Raw genomic sequence first — 16,723 nt, 5'->3', positions numbered from 1 at the left:
TATGCTTTGCCTTTATATTCTTTAATTTGTTTTGCCATCTTCGAAAATAATGTCCTAACAGATTAGTTAAGATCCGCGTCATGTAGTTCTTTAGTTAATCACGTATTTGCCAACTTTATATCTTCTTCTATCTTTGTTTAGTCTCATACCAACCTTTGTGAATTTGCCTACTTTATTGATTATTGAAGATCCGTATGCTGCCATTTTTAGTTAAACCCGCATTAATTTCCTTTAATTTCTTTCCTCTTTCTTTGGTCAATCATATGCTAATATTATTTATTGTCCTTTACATGGAAATTCCCCGAGTCATACAAGGACTCTTTCCCTTTGCATATTTCCGAGGGCCAATGCGACCCACTTCTTCTAGCCGATTCCAAAGACCAAGTTCGAAGTCAGTCACTTGACGTATGGGCGCAAGATGATAAAAGAAGAAAAATGGGTTAAATTCCCATATCTGAAGCGGCAAAAAGATGCGAAAGTCTAATTTGTCGTTTTATTTATTTAAGCATTAATGCCCTTATTTTATTTATTTTACTTATTTAATTATTCATTCATTTAGGCCTCAAAGCCAAAGTTGTACTTAACACAGGTGAAGCGAAAACTCGAGCCAAAGGGTTCGAAAACATAGAAATAGGACAGGTGAAAGGAGAAATGGGTCGGAAGCCCAACTAGACTAGGACAGGTGTCATAGATTTGGGCCCAATGGCCTAAATACTTTACTTTCTCCTCCCTTCCACTTTTATGTGTTTATTTTTATTATTAATTTTATTTAGACTTAGTTAAAATCCCTACTAAGTCGCCTAAATCTATTTTACACAAGTCTTTTAAAAAAAATAAAAAATCAAATCACTATTTCAATAAATTAATCTTTTCAGAAGTTAATCAAAAGATGTTTTCAAATAGTCCGGATAACCGCAAGTTAGCGGACGTTTTAGGTGCCTAACACCTTCCTAAAACGTTAATAGGAACCACTTACTCGGAATCTTTAAAACTTAAAACTATTTTTCTGTTTTGAATCGTTTGAAGTAACTCTCTAAAGGTTTCTTAATTCCTTTTCAAAATTAAGTGGCGACTCTCAAAAGTCAAAATTTTGTCAAAACAGAAATGGCGACTTTGCTGGGGAATTTAATTAGGTTCTAACCAAATGTTTGATTTTGTCTTTTGATTAACTATTTATGTGTTCATGTGTTTCGATTTTGTAGAGTTTAATTATCGCATTGCATGGCATATTCCTACATTATTTAAACTGTTTTGGGGTTTCGTGGGTATCCCGACCCCTATTGATCAATTCCAAAAATATGTTGGAAATACAATCAGTTTATTAGCACGTGAGTCGTCCGATGGCTGTTTCTATTTTCAAACTCAAGTTGTCCGCTTGAGAACTAGTGTTCAAACTCACTCTAGACACCGAGGATAGAATGAAACCAAAACCCTATTTTAGGCATGAGCCTAGGACGACCCAATACCCGAGCGGGGTATTGGGCCCATTAGAAAAGTTGCCCTATGTCTATTGTCCCCGAGTCAATCACAGACGGATCATACTTATGTGTTGGAGAAATATATGTTTGTCTAAATTCAATCCATTACCCTTTGGGGTCGGGGAAAGGCTTATCTTTGTCTTCTTTTATGTAGATATGGCTCAATTTCATTCCCGTGAAAAGTTCAAGATGGTTACCAAACCCGACGATTACCTGAAATTGTGGTGGGTTTACATGGGTCCAGATGAGAGAAAAATTATTAGGACACACGTCGGGCACCTGTCTTCGTTGATCGAAATGGACGCTTGGCCTGAAATTATCCACGTGCTTACGACTTTTTGGGATGATCAGAATATGGTGTTTCGCTTTGGGGATGTGGAATTGACTCCTACCATCGAAGAAGTGTTAATTTGCTATGAGAGTATTGAAATATGTTTCAAGAGAAAGGAAAAACCTGATAAGAACATTTTAGTTCCTGCCGTGTGGGACCGTCAAACAATCAAAGAGGCATTTTTAACTGACGACGACACCTGGCTAGGGGAACGTGATGGAGAAAATATCACTTTTCGGGAGTTGTATCATCGGTTTGGAAGATTCAATGCCTTCCACAAATTTGGACATAAATTTGAGTCTGAAACAAAATGGAAAGAGATGAGAGCCTTTGCGTTTGCGGTAGGTCTACTCGGAACCATGGTGTTCCCACAGGGGGAAAATGGCACAATTCATCCAAGGGTTGTTACGGTGGCCCATGCACTTTTCTTTGGAGTTGATTACGATTATACCAAGGTATTCCACAATTTAGCTCCCATGATTGTCGCCGACATATATCAAGCCTTGGGAAGGTTTCAAGTCGAAAGTCGTTTCTTTTCAAGGTTGCAACCTTATATTACAATGGTGGATGATGAAGCATTTGGTAAAGGATTTGAGAACGGTACAACCTGATCATAAAACAAGGTGGATATTCTAGCTTCACACGACATGTGGTTGTTTCTACACAGGTTCAAAAGGGAAGCATCTCACGAATTTTGGTTTAAGACTTTCGAGGAATTAAGATATGAAGATGTGCAATGGTCTATTAACTCTCTTCGTTCAGGGAAATACACCATTCGAGGGGGCAAGTGGCCTTTCCTAGTGCTTCCCGGTCTCAGGGGGACCCGGCCCTACAATCCTGGCAGAGTTCTTAGGCAATTCGAGATCAAGCAGGAGGCACCACAAATAGATTCCATGCTTAGGTTTTTCACTGAATACAATGAAAGTGAGTCTCTACTAAAAGACGACATGATAAATGGATGGAGAAGAAGAAGGTGGACAGAAGTGACTTTCCATATAGAGCATGACCCTGAAATCAGCAATACTTACAAGGAGTGGTTGAAAAAGAGTCTTGCCGGAGCATTGATTCCGGGACCAAATGTGCCCACTGGGGTTGTGGATGTAGAATTCGAGCATCAAATTTGGCTCTACAGGCTACAAAATGAGTTCCAGAAAAGTGAAATCGCGCACCGGTAGATACATATGGAGGACGCTTTAACTATATGTATGTTGAGGGAAGAGTTGAAAAGAGCTAGGCAAGAAGCTGATGATGCCAGGCAATGTCTAATCGATTTGGATGATAGCATGGCCTCCCAACTTGATAGTATAGGGAAAATGACTTACGCCTGCAAGGCATAATTATGCAGGAGTCATCTTATCATCAATAGGTATCAAATAGCACAGGAGGTAAACAAGTAAAAGAAGGCAAAGGCAGATGAAGGAGCCTCCAGTAGCTAGTTTTTCTATTTCCCCTGTGCGGGAACTTATCTTCTTTCATGTTATTTCCTTTTTTTCCCTAAAGATTGTATCCCTTTTTCGTTTTCTTTTGTAGGCATTTATGCCCTTTTTTGTGTCTATATGAGTTGGGGGTTAATGGATTGACTTCGAGGAAGCACATATTTTCTTCAAAAATCATTAGGCCTGAACCCTTGGCTCAAAAAGGGTCACCCCAGCTAGGATACGCGTTATTATAATGTTTTTGTGTGATATAACTGTTTTATGTGCTTATGTGCGTTTGTTTGGATCAAAGGCAAGTTCATACACTATGTCCTATGGATGAATTTGGCTATGAATCAAGCAACTCTATGTGGTTATTTCCTGTCAAATATTTTACATTCTTATCATATACGGAAACTGACACATCTGCCTTTGAGTTGTTTTACTTTATAGATAATAGAAATTACTCCGTGTTGATATAAGCTGGAAGAACATCCCTACTTCACCCGATCGAAAGAGAACAAAATCCTATCCTCTGACCATCATTCAAAAATGATAGGAAATGACGAAGAAAACGCACTGACTATCCGAGACAATGTGATAGCGGAACAGAATGAAAGGATTGCGGAACTTGCAAGAAAGTTAGAAATGCTTCAAGAGGAAATAAATCGCACTCAAGATTTGGCTAACTTGGCTATCACCATCAATTCCCCCGCTCCAGGAGGACACGGGACTCTACTCCAAATCCCTCCCCTCAGCACACCTATTCTCGGGGATCAGCCAAATAACATATCATCCGTCTCTGCCCCTCCACTTGTCCAAAACACTAATCGCGAAAATATCCCAGATGCCTACCATCCACAAAATCCATCTTTAACCCCACAAAACCCATCTCCGAATCCATTCTCAAATCCCCAAAACATATTTTCAAATCAAGAAAATTCATTCCCAAATCCACAAAATTCACTCCCAAACCTGAAAAATCCATCAAATCTATCCCCGAATCCACCAAATTCCTTTCCAAATCCGCAAAATCCTTCTCTGATTCCACCAAACTACTCACAAATTCCACAAAACCTTTCCAAATTCAAAAACATCCTCCCCACTTACCAACCAAGTTCTTTTTTTTCGCAAAATCAAGCCTCCCTTCCAAATCCCCTGATATTTATGAACCCCTTCCTAACCCCGAGATGGATCATTACGAGGAGAAGGAGAAAGAGTAGAGGACCCAGCATGAAAGGAATTTAATAGCTATGAAGGAAGAGATCATGAGGATCAAAGAGTCTCATAGAGATAGGGAACACGACGGTTTGGGGTATGACGATTTATGTGTTCACCCGAGAGTAGACCTACCAGATGGGTAAAAAGTCCCTAAGTTTGAGATGTTTGACGGTACCAGAAATCCATTGGCCTATCTGAGAAGGTACTGTGATCAACTGGTAGGGATAGGGAAAAACGAGGCGTTATTGATGCGCCTATTCAGTCAAAGTTTAAGTGGCGAAGCCTTGGAGTGGTTCATGTCTTAGGAGCAGAAAAAGTGGACTAGTTGGAAAGCATTGGCCAAGGGTTTCCTTGACCGGTTCGCATTTAACATTAAAATAGTCCCTGACCGATATTCACTAGATCGGATCAAACAGAGGAATGTTGAGAGTTTTTGAGACTATGCTTTTTATTGGAGAAAAGAAGCCGCCAAAGTGCAACCCCTCATGTCCGAGGAGGAAATGGTATCTGTGTTCTCCCGCGCTCAAGAAGGAGAATATTATACCAGGATGGTGTCCGCTGTCAGGGAAACTTTTACGGATTTGGTAAAAATAGGAGAATCATTGGAATAAGGTATTTGGACAGGGAAGATTGCCAAAACCCCAACGTCGTCTAGGACTGTCATGTTCTCAAAGAAGAAAAAGGAAAATGTAGGTGTGATTTCTGTTAATCCTGTTATGAAAACAAAAAAGAGGTTCAATTCTAGAAATGTTTTATCTTCTCCGCCGTCACCTAACCTTCCGCACGCGTTCTACGCCCACTCCCAATACCAAGCTCCACTCTCAAATGACCAACCTCAGTACCAAACTCCACTCCCAAACATCCAATCCTCATACCAAGCTCCACAACCAAATATCTTTCCCCAATACCCAGTTCCACCTTCAAATTATCAGTCTCATTTCCAAACCACTTCTCCAAATAACCGGACAAATTTCCAAATGCCTCAAAATTATCACGAAGTACCCCCTCCTACTATCCTAATCTTGTATAACCCCAAACGTCCAAACCACGAAAAGAAATCTCCCCGAAACTTCACCTCACTACCTGAAAGTCGCACCCAATTATTTGAAAGATTGAAGAACGCTGTTCATTTGCAACCAATATAGCCAAGGAATATCAATCCCAACTCTCGATTTTTTAATGCAAGTCAATATTGTGCTTATCATTCGGGGGCATCGGGGCACTGTACAGAGGATTGTGTCTACTTGAAACACAAGATCCAGGATTTAATCGATCAAAAGGTCATTATGCTCTAGGCGCCTACTCCAAATGTTAACAGAAATCCATTGCCCAACCATGGGAGATCTACAGTTAACATGATTGAAATAGAAGGCGAATGGGCATCTGGCAAGATCATTACCCAGGTGAACTCTGAAAAGCACAAAAGAGCAGAAGAGGTAGGAAAGATAGAGAAGGTTGTGGCTACCTTAAGTATCAACGAGAAAGCCCCATTTATAGTGATGATGACCCTGACTCAAGTGTATGCTCCCCCTCCAAGAAAGGAATTTATTGTGCAAACAGCTGCTGCCCAAGGGATGACACGATCGGGACGATGTTACATCCTTGAGGAATTGACCAATAAAAAAATTCACAGAAAAGGCCAATCACTGAAGGAGAGGCTGAGGAATTTTGGAGGCGTATGCAACAAAAAAATTACTCAATTGTCAAACACTTGGAGAAAAAACCAGCCCAAATCTCTATCTTGGCACTATTAATGAGTTCGTAATACCACCGATAGGCTTTATCAAAGGTCTTGGAGGAAGCATATGTTCCCGCAGGAATGAGTGTTGAGAATCTGGCTGCGATGATAGGGAACATTGTGGGGAATCATCGCATATCATTCAGTAATGAAGAATTTCCATCTGAAGGAGCGATGCACAACAAAGCCATACATGTCACCGTCATTTACCGCGATTATGCGATTAATCAGGTATTAATAGATAACGGATTTGTTGTGAATATTTGTCCCCTCTCTACGTTGGTTCAAATGGGCTATGATTTAGGAAAAATTCATCAAAGCCATGTAAATATGAGAGCATTCGATGGTGGGTAGAGAGATACCATAGGAGAGATTGATTTACACATCCAAATGGGGCCTGTTGAGTTCAAGACTAAGTTTCATGTTATGGATATCCATCTTAGCTACAACCTGCTCTTGGGAAGACCATGGATACATGGTACAAAGGCAGTTTCATTACCCTTTTATCAATTACTGAAGTTCATTTGGGAAGATCATGAAGTAGTCATCCAAGAAGAAGAAAGTCGAGCGGACCGTCCCAATGGTTATGTGCCGGTGATTGAAGATGTTCCAAAAGGTAGCAGTTTCTATATAGTGGAAATTGTAAATGCTGCGGATAGAGATTCGACACCCAAAGTACCAATGCCTTCTGTCTACAAAATGATTGCAACGGTGATGTTAAGAAATGAGTTCAAACCTGGTCGAGGCTTGGGCAAGAATTTACAAGGAATTATCGAGCCTATTGTGATCCTAGAGAGAGGCTCTAAGTACGGGTTAGGATATTAGCCTACCAGGAAGGATAGGGTTGAGGATGAGCCAGAGAAGAGTTTGTTTGGGCCCTTGCCACTCCTGTTCCAATCATTTCCTGTATGAGAGGTGTCAGATGATGATGGTCTTAGGGATGGGATAGGAGATTTTTTCGAAGGATGCAATGTTGTACCAGAAGATCTCCCAATGTCCAGCGGGGTGAAGCGAATTGCACTAGAGGAGGCCTTACAAAATTGGACCTCTGCTCCACTTATAACCCGTCGCACATCATGGTAGATGAAAGGCAATTACTGATAGTTTTAAAAATTGGTGATGATCTGGAGGAGGCCCCGTGATCCACCTTTTATATCTCAAAACTTTATTTTCATATCTTAATACTTTCAGAAAGGCATGGACCTGTATTTGCGCAAGTCATGAGCCACAATTTTGTAATTATCTCCCAAATTTCAATGAAAAGGCCTTCATTTATTTAGAAAATTCTATTATTTCTAAAACACTCCTAGTCATATATTTTGTTATTATCTTGTTATCATCTAACTTGGTTTGTTTGTCCATTACAGTAACATTAGCTTAAAATCTGCCAATGTCATGTCATGTCAAAGCTTGAACGAACAAAATGAGGGGAACAATGATGATTGGAAGGAAGATAATGAGGAACTATTAGTCAAAGATATGGAGGAATTTGAGAATCGCAAAAAACCCAATCTGGAGGAAACTGAAACAGTCAACTTGGGAGATCACGATGAAATCAAAGAGAAAAGTGTCAGTATCCACCTGGTGGTGCCACAAATGAAAGAGCTCATCCACCTGTTGCAGGAATACATCTACATGTTTGCTGGGTCCTATGATGATATGCCAGGGTTGAGCACCAACATTGTGTCACATAAGTTGCCAATAAATCCAGAGTTTGATCCAGTCAAGCAAAAAATACAAAAATTCAAGCTAGATTTAAGTCTAAAGATCAAGGAATAAGTGACAAAACAAATCCAGTCTAATGTTGTTGAGGTCACAAAATATCCGATGTGGTTGGCCAACATTGTCCCTGTGCCGAAGAAGGACGGCAAGATTCGAATTTGTGTTGACTATAGAGACTTGAATAGAGCCAGTCCTAAAGATAATTTTCCATTGCCCAACATCCACATTCTTATCGATAACTGTGCAAAACATGAAATGCAGTCATTCATTGATTATTTCGTCGGGTATCATCAGATATTGATGGATGAGGAAGATATAGAAAAAATGGCTTTTATTACACCCTGGGGTGTTTATCATTACAGGGTAATGTCGTTTGGTCTCAAAAATATGGGTGCAACATATATGAGGGCTATGATGATGATTTTCCATGATATGATTCATAAAGAGATTGAGGTGTACATGGATGACGTAATTATCAAATCCCGTGAGAGTTCGGATCATCTAACTCATCTGGAGAAATTTTTCAACAGATTAAGAAGGTACAAATTGAAATTAAATCCTGCTAAGTGTGCTTTTGGTGTGCCATCAGGGAAGTTGTTGGGGTTCATAGTCAGTAGAAGAGGCATCGAGTTAGACCCATCCAAAATCAAGACAATTCAAGATTTGCCACCGTCGAAGACTAAGAAGGAAGTTATGAGTTTCATGGGTCATTTGAATTACATTAGCAGGTTCATCGCACAGTCAACAGTCATATGCGAGACAATTCTCAAGATGTTGAAGAAAAATGCATTGAACGAGTAGACAGAAGAATGTTAGAGAGCTTTTAACCGCATCAAGGAATACTTGTCTGCACCACCGGTTTTGGTTCCACCAAGAGAAGGAATTCCATTATTGCTTTACCTTTCAGTTTTAGAAAATGCTTTCAGATGTTTCCTCGGACAAAATGATGAGACCGGTAGGAGAGAGAAAGCCATTTACTACTTGAGTAAAAAGTTTACGCCATATGAAGTCCGTTACACTCTTGTAGAAAGGACATGTTGTGCTTTGACTTGGATGGTACAAAAGTTGAGGCATTATCTTTCTTCCTACACAACATACCTCATCTTGAGAATGGATCCATTAAACTATATTTTCCAAAAGGCCATGCCTATGGGAAAGCTAGCCAAGTGGCAAATGTTGCTGAGTGAGTTTGACATTATGTATGTAACCCAAAAAGCAATAAAGGGGAAAGCCTTAGCAGATCATTTAGCAGAGAACCCAGTTAATGAGGAATATGAGCCACTTCAAACTTACTTTCCAGATGAGGAAGTTTTGTTCATAGGAGAAGACATTACAAAGATTTACCCCGGATGGAGGCTATTTTTTGATGGGGCAGTCAACTTCAAAGGTTCAGGAATTGGAGTAGTTTTGGTGTCAGAAACGGTCCAGCATTATCCGGTAACTGCTAAGTTACGTTTTCCATGCACTAATAACATGGCTGAATATAAGGCTTGCATTTTGGGTCTCAAATTGGCACTTGATATGGGTGCGTGAATTATTAGTCATTGGGGATTCAGATTTGCTGATTCATCAAGTATGGGGAGAATGGGTGGTAAAAAAAATCCCAAGATCACTCCTTATGTGGAGCTAGTGCAAGAATTATGTGAAAGATTCAACGAAGTTGATTTTAGGCATATCCCACGGATACAAAATGAGTTTGCTGATGCTTTGGCCACTATATCTTCCATGATTAAGCACCAAGATCAGAGTTACATTAATCCTTTGGAAATAAGCTTGAAGGAGCAACCCGCGCATTGTGTACACGTGGAAGAGGAGCCTGATGGAAAGCCTTGGTACTATGACATTAAGAGGTATTTGGAATCTAGAATATATCCTAAAGAGGCTAGTAACAACTGAAAGAAGACAATCCGGCGTTTGGCAAAGAATTACTTTCCAAGTGGGGAAATTCTTTTTAGGAGGACTCCTGATTTGGGATTCCTAAGATGCATCGATGCTACGGAAGCCAATAAATTGATAAAAGAGGTACACGTTGGAATTTGTGGGCCCCACATGAATGGGTTTGTCCTTGCCAGAAAGATCTTGAGAAACGGTTTCTTCTGGATGACTATGGAAAATGATTATAGTAAGTATGTGCAGAGATGTCCAAAATGTCAAATACACGGAGATCTGATTCGAATGCCTCCACACGAGTTTCACACAATGAATTCGCCTTGGCCTTTCGTAACTTGGGGCATGGATGTCATCGTACCAATAGATCCATTAGCATCGAATGTGCATAGATTTATTTTGGTTGCCATTGATTATTTTACTAAATGGGTCAAAGCGGCTTCGTACAGAGCCATCACTAAGAAAGTGGTTGTGGATTTCGTCAGGAATAACTTGATTTGCCGGTTCAGAGTATTGAAATCGATCATTACTGATAATGGGGCAAACTTGAACAGTCACTTGATGAAAGAAATTTGTGATCAGCTCAGGATTGTGCATCGCAAATCGACTGCATATCGTCCCTAAATGAATAGAGCTGTGGAAGCGGTCAACAAGAATATCAAGAAGATCTTGAGAAAGACGGTCGAAAATGATAGATCATGGCATGAGATGTTACCTTACGCTTTTCTAGGGTATCGCACAACAGTTCAAACCTCTACCGGGGCGACCCCCTATTTACTTGTCTATGGGAATGAAGCTTTGATACCTGCTAAAGTTGAAATACCTTCCCTAAGGATTATTCAGGAAACTGGACTAAGTAACGAAGAATGGGTTCGTACTCGCTATGAACAACTCATGTTGATTGGTGAAAAGAGAATGGTCACTGTATGCCATGCTCAGTTGTACCAACACAGGATGGTTCATGCCTTTAACAAGAAGGTGAGGGCTCGGGCATTTAAAGTGGGGCAACTGGTTCTCAAATGAATATTCCCTCACCAAGAAGAGTACAAGGGCAAGTTTGCTCCAAACTAGCAAGGGCCATACATAGTTCGCAAGGTGCTATCTGGAGGAGCTATGATTTTGTTTGAGATGGATGGCACGGAGTGGACCAAACCAATCAATTCCGACGCGGTAAAGAGATATTGTGTTTGAAGGACATTCTAGCTTTTGTGTTTCTTTAGTTAATTTATGTGTAATCGCCTTTGTAATAATGTTGTTTTCTAGTGTGTGACTATCTAGAGTCCCTTCCTTTAATGTACGAACTATGTTTGACCTAAATTACCAAGAAAGGGATACGTAGGCGACCTATGTCGGCTTCGGTCAACCCCTTAGGATACTTTATCCTTTCCTCTTATGTATGAACTACATGATGACCTGAATTCCCAATAAAAGGGATACGTAGGCAGCTTATGTCGGCTTCGGTCAACCCATTAGATTTTCTATATATATCCCTAGCGTAGTCCTGAACTACATTTGACCTAATTCCTACTTCAACGGGATACGTAGGCGCCCCAACGGCTCGGTCATATAACCCCAGGAAATGAAAACTAGGGCAAAATTTTCAAGAAGGAATCTCAAAATTCATAAGAGAAGGTCGACATCCAACAAAGAGAATAAAAATCAGTAGAGACTTCAGACCCATCTGGATTGGTATCATCTCAAACAACTTTAAACTGGGGCAAAAATTTTGAGGAAGACCTCAAAATTTCCACCAAATGCCAGAACATATTCCAAATTCCCCAGCACCAGAGGTTAAAGTTAAGCTTTGGAAGCCATCGACTGTAACAAAGTCTGGGGAGACTCAATTTTTGGCTATGATAGAACTATTTGAAGAAACCCTCCAATAATGATCATGAGTTTTGGAAACCATTAGTTGGATATAGTCAAAACCACGAGGAAGACGTTCATTGAGCTAGTACATGACATGACTGGCAGAGATTTTCTAAGGTTTTATAGAAGTTTTCAAAATTATTTTCAAAAAGTTAAGACTATTTTCAAAACTCTTATGACTCACCTATTTAGTACTTGCCTAGACATCATTTGGGATGGAGTGTCAGGGTGGAAGTCCCAATATAAAGGAATGCCCAAGAGATGACAATGAGCAAATCGAGGATCGAAGAAGGTTAACATGGAGTAATTTCATTCAAACTAATCATTTTTCAGTGGATGCAGGGATCAATACACAAAAATGAGAGTCTCTTTCAAAAATCTCCGAGCAAATTGGGAGCCACAACAGATCATTAATGCCTAAGAACGATATTTTAGGGTAGCCCTAAAAATGGGTTAACAGCTATTTATCGAGGACCTTTTGATTTGTCCATCTCATTTCTTGAGATCATAGGCGACAAACAAAAGCGTCTAGTCTTCTTTACAAGTATTGTATTTAGAAGTTTCCTAAAAATAGTCGCTAGCAAAAGCGACTTTGTGTCTACTAATCGCCTACCTTGAGCACAGGTACATGCATAAAGCAAAATGATGACAGATGAATTCAGGTAAAATTATTTTTATCATTGCCTCAAGGGCCATTATATATAGTTGCCGCCAGGCGTTGCCCCGAGGGCCATTACATATCATTGCCGCAAGGCGTTGCCCCAAGGTCCATTACATATTATTGCCGTAAGGAGTTGCCTCAAGGTCCATTACATATCATTGCCGCAAGGCGTTTCCCCAAGGGCCATTGCATATCATTGTCGCAAGGCATTGCCCCAAGGGCCATTACATATTATTGCCGCAAGGCGTTGCCTCAAGGGCCATCACATATTATTTCCGTAAAGGACATCTCATACCATCACCCCAGAAGGCATTCAATATCTGTTGACGCGCTAGACAGAAATGCTGGCGTCGAGGATATCATCATTTAATATCTGTTGACACGCTAGACAGAAATGCTGTCGTTAAGGATATCTCATCATTTTATGAATCACTATCTGAATGCGTTGAGAGCTTACGATTTGAAGGGACGCCTTTAAGTCGCTATCTAAGGATGAACGATATATAAGATTTCCTAGAAATTGACAATTTGAGGGTCATCTATATGTCATATTATTTGATATAAGATAGTGTGCAAGATCACCTATGAGTTGATAGCCTGTAGGACATCCATAGGCCACAACAACATCCTAACCGGATAGTGTGCAAGATCGCCCAAAAATTGATAGTTCAAAGGTTATTCATAAGTCGCAACTAAATCCTTACCAGAGAATATACAAATTGTCAAATTGATACGTCTAAGGGTTCTCGATAAGCCGCGTCATATCCAAGATCGATTATGTGCAGGATTATCCAAAGACTAAAAATTTGAGAGATTATCTATAAGTCATATTGTATCCAAGGTCGGATGATGCACAGGAACACCAGAAAGCTAGCGATTGGAGGGATATCTGTAAGCCATCTCTTATCCAAAGTCGGATAAGGTGCATGATTACCTAAAGGCTAGCAATTCAAAGGATGTCTGTAAGTTGCCTCGTACCCAACAATCAAATAATACGCAAGATTATCCAAAGATTGTCAATTTAAGGAAAACTTATAAATCGATTATCGGCTATAACCGGAGAGGTTATCATTCCACATACAACAAGTAATGTAGGTAACCAAAAGGGTTTCCACTCCAGCATAAGATTACACGGTTGTAGAGATCGTTCTGCATAAAGTATCGTCGGTGTTCAAAAGGGTCACCCCACTCTGAAGGTACAAAAAAGGATGACTTCGCTTTTTAGACAACAACTCACGTGGAGATATGGTAAAATACTATATACTTCTTTCGTGAATTGAGCTTATCACTAATGATTTTTGTATGAGAAATTGTCGAGAACATCCGAGAGGATGAAAATCTCAAACCAAAACCACAGGTGCAGACGACTCCAAAAAGGGCGCAGCACAACGTGGAGCTCTTTCTCAGTAGCAAAATGGGACATAGTCTGGAGAGGGATCTCAAACTCTCTAAACGCGAGCTAAATGATGATCACCACTACCATCTGACCATGCCTCTATTAGAAGGCATATGGGTATTTTTAGATATTCTTGTCTCAGTTTTACCTCTGGGATGTTTTCTTAACTCATACCGAGGGGAACTTTTTTTTTCTTTCGAATTCGAGTGATAAGACTTATATAGTTTTGGAAATTATGCCCAGGTAAATTCTTACCTATGGATGTGAAGAGCTCCACGTTCATGGTTAAGAGGTTACAAGCATTTTTTCCGTAACTCGATTAACTTGTCACTCATCTTGAGCCAAAGATCGTCTGAAATAAAAGACTATCTTTTCTACCGATCAAGTCAAACTACAAGCAGTCTGATTCCCTAAAATCTTGGGGATATGTAGGCTGAGATCTATGTAGAAAACTCGACTGCATTCAAATCTCCCCCTAATCCCTTTATTCCCCAGTTTCTCAATTTTATCAAAAACTCTAAAATCGAGGTAACTTGTGAATTTTTTGAAAATCATGGTCAAAATCAAGCTTTATGAACTACAAGTGGCCTGAATTCTCATGTTGCTTGAGATATGTAGGAAACCGGATACCGAGGTCTGGCCACAACTATATAAACTCGTGCAAAGCCAACCTCTTTCAGATGTGAATTTGTGGTCGGACAACAAATTAGGAACGTCAACCTCCCTTTGCCTAGGGTTACTTGTATCCACCCTACCCAAAGTGAGGGGGCAATTGTTGACACCTAATTTTTTCCCTCCATAACTAAGTTTAATACCGAGTTTCTTCAATTTTTAATAAAATTATGACATTTATTTTTATCTGAATAAAATTTTTTTCAAAGTATTTATCTGAATAATTTTGCCGTTTTAAGTAAAGATTATATAATATCATATTTTATTATATGAGATTATATAATGTTGTTACTTAAATATTTATTTTATGGAATATCGGATTTTAATCAAGGTTCGTCTTGAAATAAATATAATAATTAAAGTCTTAATTTAAATATATTTTTATTCTTAAAAATAGTTTATCTGAATAAATATGTGTTTGATTTTATTGAATCAAGAATCTCGGGGTTAAATGAGGTATTAATTCACTTCGAATTTTAATTTAATTTGACCAATCTATTAGGTTTGGCCATAATCGAAATCAAAATGGCCACAATTGCGATGCAATTGGCCAATCGATTTCAATTTGGCCAAAACCTAAATAGAATTGGCCAATTCTCCAATAACCAAGTCCCCAATTTAAAACCCTAACCCAACCTAACAATTTAATCCACAACCAACCTATCCCCTTTAAATATTCAACAACCTATTTTCAACAACAGTGGCCCAAGAACATTGACCATGCCCAATCTCTCTTAATCAAACCACTTGACCCATTTAACAATACCCCCCATCATTAACAACTGCCATCCGAAGCCCAATCCATATCGCCTGACTTAGACCACTACATTTCCCATGTACCTTCTTTCCTTCAGCAATAACAGTCCAAATCTAACACAAACGACGACAAAACAATAATGAAAACTGGCCCTACCAGCACAGCCATGTACGACGAACTCAACCCGATCCTTCGATAATTCGACATCAGCATTTGCGGCCTTAACCTGTATCCTGTGAAATCGGTGCCCATCCCACTCAAAATCATATGGGAAAAGCCAAAAAGTTTCTAGAATCTGATGAGTTGTCCCCCCAATGGCTCAACTCTGCAAATCTTGGTAACAATGGTACGATTTAGTACATTCTTGGCATCTTTTTATTGGTTCATGAGGGAATTTCGTCTCCTCATTTCTTATTGGCGGATTATTGTTGGGAAGATTCCAAATTTAGTACTAATCCTTCAAAGGAAATCCTATCCAGAGCCCAAAAAATTCAAAATATCCTCATTTGTAAATTCCTAAAATACCCTTACTTCATTTCTATATAAAGAGCTCACTATCGAGCTTGAGGGGAGGATTTTTTTTGAGGGTCTGGGTTCGAAAATCTGGGAGTTCAAAAATTTTGTGTGTGGGGGGGGGGGGATTTTTCTTTTGGGGATACTATTTCCAAAACTAGGTTTGAATTTTGGGAAATTCTGAAAGTAAAAGTTTATTTTGCGAAAATTCTCTCATTCATTCTTTTCTGGGAGGCTAGTCGATTGATTGGGAATTCCCGAGTCAGCAATATTATCTCCCCAGGGTGACAATTTTACTGATAGCTCGAGTCCCATTTTGCCGCTCCCTAAAAGGTAACGTCCTATTCCTTTAAGCTTAGGATTGCTTCCGCTTCATCTCACTATTCTGTAGTCCTAAGCAATTTGAGATTATATTGTATGCTGGGCTGATTGCTGTGGAGGTTTTAAAGACCACGGAAGTTTTTTTTAGTGAAATTTTTTGGATGTATTGTTATGTTAGGATTAATTCTTATTCAGATTGTATCACGTCATTTTCGTCTGTTCATTTTTTTTATCTTGGTTCCGTAATCTGTCATCCACTTTTTGTGTTATGGATTAATCTTCGGCCTAATGCTTCCCTTGGCGTATTGCTTGTGGCTAAAATGATTGGTTTTCTGGCTAAAGTCTGTTGCTTTTAGTTTATTTAGAAATTTCTAGCCAGATGTTGTTTGGTTCATAGTTGTTGTTTGACTATGTTGATCATGTGGTTACCACTAGTTGGTGTCACGACTGTCGAGCTAGCAGTGTTGCTAGCAGGACCACCTTATAGGCTCCTTTGGTTTATTATATGCCAAAGGGACAATGAGAGTAAGGTCCAAAAAAAAACGTACCGAAAATCCTAGGATATCTCAATGACCGTTTCGTTAGACTCGGTTGGAAAGAGGAAGAGGATTGAAACATTCTGTGGTTTTCCTTGCCGTCACTATTAGTCATTATCATAACTGTTGAACCGGTAATGTTCCATCTTGTGGCCTCCATTTTCCTTGTTCTTTCTTTTCTCTATTCCATAGTCGCAGTAATTTTC

At 39.5% G+C, this 16,723-nt stretch overlaps 1 protein-coding gene across 1 annotated transcript in view; it reads left to right on the top strand.

Annotated features, from left to right (window-relative positions):
- LOC124892915 overlaps positions 1–2,984 on the top strand; it is a 6,162-nt gene extending 3,178 nt beyond the window's left edge. The window contains exons 2-3 of the mRNA XM_047404092.1: positions 1,633–2,409; positions 2,572–2,984. Coding sequence (XP_047260048.1) covers positions 1,635–2,409; positions 2,572–2,984 — 1,188 coding nt within the window. The 5' untranslated portion in view covers positions 1,633–1,634. The remainder of the gene's footprint in view (positions 1–1,632; positions 2,410–2,571) is intronic.
- Positions 2,985–16,723: the final 13,739 nt, after the last annotated feature.

This window comes from Capsicum annuum, unplaced genomic scaffold (assembly GCF_002878395.1).
Source record: "Capsicum annuum cultivar UCD-10X-F1 unplaced genomic scaffold, UCD10Xv1.1 ctg5193, whole genome shotgun sequence".
Taxonomy (NCBI): Eukaryota; Viridiplantae; Streptophyta; class Magnoliopsida; order Solanales; family Solanaceae; genus Capsicum; species Capsicum annuum.
This window is presented reverse-complemented; position numbering and strand designations above follow the sequence as displayed.